Raw genomic sequence first — 7838 nt, 5'->3', positions numbered from 1 at the left:
GAGATGTATATTCAGTGTCTGATGGCCTGATTGATAGTAATCTTGCTGTGTGCATATATTTGTAGATGTGATCGTCATGTCATATGTGCCTGCATTTAAAGAAAAATTGTAAGTTCTGTGAGGGGGAGGTTGGTTCGTGCTTCACCTGCCGGCCTTCGCTTTGCTCCATCCTGAAAACCTTTTGAGTTCTCCTGGGTGGCACCTGACTGCTACAGAAATAGAGTTTTCGAAAAAATATGCAATTATTGATAAAAAATAGAGTTATTTAGAAATATGTTGATACATTTGATGAACTAGTGACTGTAACACATTTCAAAGGCATTGCAGCTCTCTTATGTTGGAATTTTGAGGGACCTCCTCAAAATTCTGCCCTAGTTTGGTGGATGATCTTTTGACTATTTGTGGATAATAAGCCTTGCTGTATCTTTTTCAGAATTTTGAGAATCCTTCTCAAAATTCTGCCCTAGTTTCTTAACTGATTACTGACTTTCTAGCATGCGATGGGGTTGGCCGGATTTGCTCTGGAATTTTGAGGGTCCTCTTCACAATTCTGCCCCAATTTCTGAGCTTGGGGGAAATGAAAATTTTATTATGATATGACCGAACCCATAAGGCTGCCTACACATCCCCTCTTAAATGGGAATCTGGTCAAGCGTAGTTCAATTACATCAGAAGAGAAATGTAAAATAATCTAGGCATAGTATCTCTTGACTACGTCTAAAATGATTGGTTTTGGCCAGACTTCTCCATCCATTTCTGCAAGTATGAGTGCTCCTCCTATTAGTACCCTGTGAACCATATAAAGACCTTGCCAGTTAGGAGAGAATTTCCCTTTGGCTTCATTTTGATGCAGGAAGATTTTCTTCAATACCAGTTGCCCTGGTGCAAACTGTCTTCGTTTGACTCTTTTGTTGAAAGCTCTAGACATTCTGTTATGGTAAAATTGGCTGTGACATACTTCGTTCATCCTGTTTCCATCAATAAGGTCCAATTGTTCATAGCGACTCTTTATCCACTCTGCATCGCTGAATTCATCTTCCTGTGTGATTCTTAAAGAAGGAATCTCCACCTCGGCTGGGATGACAACCTCGGTACCATAAACCAGCATGTAGGGAGTTTCCCCGATTGATGTGCTAACCGTAGTGCGGTATCCTAATAGAGCAAAGGGTAACTTCTCATGCCATTGTTTGTGGTTCTCTACCATTTTCCCTAGTATCTTCTTGATGTTTTTGTTGGTGGCTTCTACGCCTCCATTCATCTGAGGTCTGTAGGCTGTGGAATTCTTATGCTTGATTTTGAAAGTTTCACACATGGCCTTCATCAAATCGCTATTGATATTGGCGGTGTTATCAGTAATAATGGACTCGGAAATCCCAAATCGGCAAACGATACAATCCTTGACAAAATATGCAACGACTTTCTTGGTTACAACTTTGTAAAATGCAGCCTCTACCTATTTTGTGAAGTAATCAATTGCTACCAGAATAAACCTATGTCCGTTTGAAGCAGTGGGCACAATTGGACCAATAATATCCATTCCCTAGGCGGAGAATGGCCAAGGTGAGCTCGTTGCATTGAGCTCATTTGACGGCACTTTTATCATGTCGGCATGCAATTGACATTGAAAGCATTTGCAAGCATACTGAATGCAATCCGTCTCCATGGTCATCCAAAAGTAACCTGCCCTGAGTATCTTCTTAGCCAAGAAGAAACCATTCATGTGTGGGCCACAGGTCCCAACATGCATATCCTCAAGTAGCTTAGAAGCTTCATTTGCGTCAACATATCTTAGTAAACCCAAATCAGGAGTTCTTTTGTACAAGTTCCCTCTGCTGTGGAAGAAGTGATTTGACAATCTCAGGAGTGTGAATTTCTGAGTGTGATTTGCATGCTCCGAGTATTCTCCTTTTGATAAGTACTCTTTGATGTCATGGAACCAAGGCTTTCCATGAGCACAATATGCCGGCTAAGGTCAATGTAATTCTTATCTGGATATTGTATCATAGATGACAAAGTAGCCAATGCATCGACAAACTCATTTTGAATTTGGGGCACATGTTGGAATTCTATCTTTGAGAACCTCTTTCTCAATTCTTGCACATGGTGCAGATATGGAAATATCTTGGAATTCTTGGTGGCCCATTCTCCTTGTACCTGGTGCACAAGAAAATCTGAGTCACCGATCACCAGTAGCTCCTGAATGTTCATGTCGACTGCCATGTTGAGCCCTAGTATGCAGGCTTCATACTCTGCCATGTTATTGGTGCAGGGAAATCTGAGTTTAGCAAATACCAGATAATGTTGACCCATTTCTAATACCAAAACTGCTCTAATTCCTACTCCTTTTAAATTTGCAGCCCCATCAAAGAACATCCTCCATCCGTCATATGCTTCGGTGATGTCTTCTCCTATGAATGATACTTTTTCATCAGGAAAATATATTTTCAAAGGTTCGTAATCTCCTCCCACCGTATTTTAAGCAAGATGATCTGCCAATGCTTGTCCTTTGACCGCCTTTTGAGTTACATAGACGATATCGAACTCACTTAATAGTATCTTCCATTTAGCCAACTTCCCAGTAGGCATGGGTTTCTGAAATATGTACTTTAGAGGGTCCATCCTTGATATGAGGTATGTAGTATAGGCACAAAAGTAATGCCTCAATTTCTGAGTTGTCCAGGTCAAAGCACAACAAGTGCATTCCACCATAGAGTACCGTGCTTCGTAAGGTGTGAACTTCTTGCTCAAGTAGTATATGGCCTGCTCCTTCCTTCCTGTCTCGTCATGTTGTCCCAAAATACATCCGAAGGCTCCACCTAATACATATAGATAGAGTAGCAAAGGTCGTTCTGGTTATGGCGGGACCATAACTAGTGGTGTGGATAGGTACTCCTTGATCTTGTCAAAAGTTTTCTAACAATCCTCTGTCCAGCTCGTTTCAGGATCTCACCCCAGCATCTTGAAGATGGGTTCACATATGATTGTAGACTATGCTATGAAGTGACTGATATAGTTGAGACATCCTAGGAAACTCATCACGTCCTTTTTGCTCTTAGGCGGTGGTAACTCCTAAATAGTCTTGACTTTGGATGGATCCAGCTCGATCCCCCAGCAACTGACGATGAATCCCAATAATTTTCCTGCGGGAACCCCGAATGCACACTTTGCGAGGTTCAATTTCAAATTTTACCTCCTTAGCCTGTCAAAGAACTTTCTCAGGTCCTCTATGTGATCTGCGGTCCTCTTGGATTTGATAATGATGTCGTCTACATACACCTCTATTTCCTTGTGTATCATATCTTGGAAGATGGTTGTTATGGCTCTCATTTAAGTGGCTCCAACATTCTTCAGACCGAATGACATCATCTTGTAATAGTACACACCCCACGGTTTGATTAAAGCTGTCTTCTCTATATCTTCTTCATCCATCCAAATCTGGTGATAACCTGTGAAGCAATCTACAAAAGATAGGAGTTCATGCTTGGCGCAATTATCGATCAGGATGTGTATATTTGGTAGTGGGGAGTTGTCCTTAGGACTTGCTATATTTAAATCATGATAGTCAACACATACTCTGACCTTCCCATCCTTCTTTGGAACTGGCACAATATTAGCTAACCAAGTTGGGTAGTCAACCACCCTGAGAACTTTGGCTTTGATCTACTTGGTAACTTCCTCCTTGATTTTCAGGCTCATGTCTGGTTTGAGCTTTCTGAGTTTCTGCTTGACTGGTTGACACATGGGATTAGTAGGCAGCTTGTGAGCTACTATGGACGTGCTCAAACCGGTCATATCATCATATAACCATGCGAAAATATCCTCATGATCTTTTAGGAAGCGAATGTATTCTTCCTTCTTGGTTGGTGACAAGTAGATGTTGATAGAGTCTCCTTGATGGTCTCGGCGTCTCCCAAATTTACCGCCTCAGTCTCATCCAGATTGGACTTGGGCTTATTCTCAAAATTTTCAACCTCCCTGACAATTTCATCGAGTATCTCATCTTCTTCCTCTGAATCACTATTCCTATGTTGCGTTGCCTCATTACATGTCACAGTCACTGGTTCATCAAGAAAAGTAATAAAAACGCTGTAGAAAAGAAAAATGTAAAGATAGTAGTGAATAATAAAAGGCAAATACATTTAATTAAAACTAAAAAAATCTTCCAAACAAAATATGGCTCGATGAATCGAGCATTTATTTTGAAACAAGTAAAGCTTAAAACAAAATTACGGGGAATCTTAAATGCCTAGAATGGCTATAGAAGTAAATTTTGCCAAGCCACCTAGGGACTCGGCGGGCTCGAGATGGAGTGGCGGTCCAGTTCCTAAGAACAACTCCTTTCTTCACAGTCTGAATAGTAAGGCCTTCTTCCTCCTTCTCCTCCTCAATTATGGCTCTATAGTCCATGTCTTCATCTTCCAAGAACAAATTCTTCAACTTAGCGAGTGCTTCTTTTTCTGCAGTCCCCCATATCATATCAGCCTAGTGAAAAGCTTGTTCCAAATGTGGCACTAGCTGCTCAAAAGGGTAATACAGCCCACGCCATGGAGGCGACCAATCCTTGTACTCTTTCCATGTGTACTGGTATCCAAGCCCAAAGGTGGTACCATGATTTTTTAACTGTATTGGTTTAGTGATACCTTGAAGGTTCTTTCCCAACCCTTTGCCAGGTTCATATCCAAACCATGCTAGTATGCTTTCTATTTTGTTACTCCACCACTTATCCTTCACGACGGCATTGACTCGTTCAATGTGATGATAGGTTTCTCCTCCTAGCCTTTTTATATGTCCAATGGCCGGGATCATTTGACTAGTGTAAATGGGGTTACTCCCATCTCCGTGAATGATTACCTCTTGATGGTTCCATTCAAACTCCATGGCTTGATGTAGTATGGAAGGCACGGCTACAGCGACATGGATCCATGGTCATCCCAACAGAAGGTTATATAAGGCTAGTATGTCGAGTCCCTGAAATTCAACGTCGAACCAAGTTGGCCCCATCTGTAAGCAAATGTTGATTTCCTTGATTGTGGCCCTCTAGGACCCATCGAAATCCTTCACATTCATGCTTCCTACCCGTATTTCATGGAAACCTTTGTCCAACCTTTTCAGAGTGTCCAATGGACAAATATTGAGGCTTGAACCTCCATTAACCAAGACTCTGGCATCGAATTTGTCTTCAAATTGTACCATAATATGCAATGCTCGATTGTGATTTAGCCCCTCAAGTGGTAGCTCATCTTCGTGGAAGATAATTTTACTTGCCCTACCATGTTGGCCATTTCTCCACCAGTGATGTTATTGGGTACATAATCCTCGCTCAATACTTTCATCAAAGAGTTCTTGTGTGCCTTTGAATTCTGCAATAGTGACAGGATAGATATCTGAGTAGGGACTTTGTTCAGATGGTCAACAATAAAATACTCTTTTGCTTGTACTTTCCTCTATAGGTCATCTGGCCCGGTCTCAGTAATAGGCTGCTTAGTAGTGGTATCCTTGCTTGATCCTCCTAAATGTTTCGGTGTATAGACTCTTCTAGTTCTAGTCATTCCTTATGCAACATTAGATTCCTCTACCTTGGCCTTCCTTTTCTGCCGTGCCTCAGCAACATAATCCCAGGGTATTGCTTTTGAGTTGAATGGGGGTGTGGTTGATACCATCATAGTGAAAGGTGTGGCCACTTCTACTTCAAATGGAGCGGGGGTGGCTGCAGGCGGAGCCACCTCCATCTCGAATGAAACTGATGCAGTTACCTCCACCTCGATTGGTGCCTGAGTCTGTACCACAATAGGAGTAAGTGTGACTGCAACTTTAAAGTCATCGCCTTCTCGAATAAACCCGACCGACCCCTTAAGGTCCCATTCTCCATTCATCTCTATCACATGTACACCATCACCTCTATGATCAGGGAGGGGATTGTTATAGATGTTAGGTCGGCTTCCTTCGCTTGTATGACCTTGTTGTCAATGTTTGTCACTCAGCAGTGGTGTGCCCTTTCATACCGGAATGGTACACACAAGTGTTTTTCGGATTGACCCATTGGGATGGGTTTTCTAATGCAACAGCGGGAACAAAAGTGATGTAACCCGCGACTTTTAACCTTTCCTACAATTGGTCGATGGGCTCAACAATGGCGGTTTATTGTCTGGGTGGCTTGCGATCGAAGTTGGGTCTTGGTCTTGGATAATTTTCGCGAGCTGGTAGTGATTGGAAGTGGAATGGTTGGGAGTTATAGGTGTGATGGACAGTGGCTGGTTGGGAATATTTGGAAGATAAGGTTGATATATAGGCGGTGATGCTTGGTATGTGGGTGGAGGTGTTTGATATGTGGGTGGAGGTTCTTGATATGTTGGAGGAGGTGTTTGATATATAAGTGGAGATTTTAGGCCTGGGCCACCATTACTTCCCCAACATCTCTCTTCTTCGATATGCTACCTGATTGTAATGCCTTATTTGTGGCTTGCAGCACTTCGAAGTTCGTTACCATCCCGCTCTTGATTCCTTCTTTGATTATTTCTCCAAGTTTGATGATGTCAGAGAATTTGTGATTTTTGATAACCATCAACCTCTCATAATATTGTGGATCTTGCGCTTTGACGAAGAATTTATTCATCTGTTCTTCATCCAAAGAGGGTCTGACCTTGGCCGCTTCTGACCTCACACGAGTAGCATATTCATGGAAAGTCTCAATAGGTTTCTTCGTAAGATTCTGAATGTATAAAACATCTGGTGCATTCTCTGTGTTGAACCTGAACCGGTCCATGAAATCTAACGACATACTTACCCAATTGGACCATTTCTTGGTATTTTAGCTGATATACCAAGATAAAGCATCCCCAATAAGACTCCTCATAAAGAGCTTCATCCGGATCTTTTCATCGTTCCCGACCCCAACAAGCTTGTCACAATAGGTCCTTAGATGAGCCCTGGGATCACCTGTGCCATCAAACATCCCGAACTCTGGAGGTTTGTACCCCTCAGGAAATTCCACCTCTGGTTGTATGCATAGGTCTTCGCAGTTTAAACCTTCTATTCCTATGTCGCCTTCAACTACCTTAACTCGGCTTATTAACTTCTTGAGTTCTTCACCCATGTTTTTAATGAGCAGGTCGTTCTCGGAGGATTCTGGTGTACAGGATATTGGTTGGGTAGAATGAGGTATAGTTTCCACATATATAGGGTTGCTTTGATGGGTTCCAGGAACATGGGTGTAGTGATGGTCATTGGTGGAGTTTTGTTGATCGGGAATGGGTGATGTGTTTTGGGGAGTGTGGTAAGTGGTGGTTGGGGGGTACTGAATGGGTTGATGGTGATGTTGTGGTAAAGTTGGTATTAGTAGTGGATTGATATTTTGGGGTGGAGTTGTGTATTGATTTGGTGCAGGAGGATTTTGGTTTTGTGTGTTTTGAGGAGGTGATGGGTTCTTTGTGTTTTATTGGTGGATGTCGGGGACATTGAGGGTGAGTGACAGGTTTGCCAAGTTGCGAACCTGCTCAAGTTCACCTTGCAATTCCAGTATCTTTTGTTCCAGTCTCAGGACTAGATCATTTGGGGCCGGAGTACTACGACCATCTGAGGTTTCTGCATTCTCAACAATTTCCTTTCGGATTCCACTTAAGTCGTCCATTTTTGCTTTTCCTCTACCTTTTGTGTTGCTTAGAGGAAGAGAAGGTGGAGGGCCTCTAGATCTGGTGTGGTATGCTGACGAGTCCAGTATGAGTGAACCAACCTAAGGGGATGAGAATAATAAAAATAAGAAAAAAACAAAAAAGGTAACAAGTAAGTGAGGATTCTGAAATATTTGCGGTATTTAAACACATATTGCAAAAATATAAATT

The 7838-nt window shown here is 42.2% G+C and overlaps 1 protein-coding gene across 1 annotated transcript; it reads right to left on the bottom strand.

Moving 5' to 3' along the window:
* Positions 1-691: 691 nt before the first annotated feature.
* On the bottom strand, positions 692-1204 carry LOC138884067 (uncharacterized). The gene has a single exon (XM_070164807.1). It carries the CDS (start codon positions 1202-1204, stop codon positions 692-694), a length of 513 nt encoding a protein of 170 aa, XP_070020908.1.
* Between the last annotated feature and the right edge of the window lie 6634 nt (positions 1205-7838).

The sequence above is a fragment of the Nicotiana sylvestris genome, chromosome 12, assembly GCF_000393655.2.
Source record: "Nicotiana sylvestris chromosome 12, ASM39365v2, whole genome shotgun sequence".
In the NCBI taxonomy this organism is placed as follows: Eukaryota; Viridiplantae; Streptophyta; class Magnoliopsida; order Solanales; family Solanaceae; genus Nicotiana; species Nicotiana sylvestris.
This window is presented reverse-complemented; position numbering and strand designations above follow the sequence as displayed.

Coding starts and splice junctions, on each gene's coding strand:
- LOC138884067 (XM_070164807.1), bottom strand. CDS start 1,204: ATGGTAGAGAACCACAAACAATGGCATGAGAAGTTACCCTTTGCTCTA.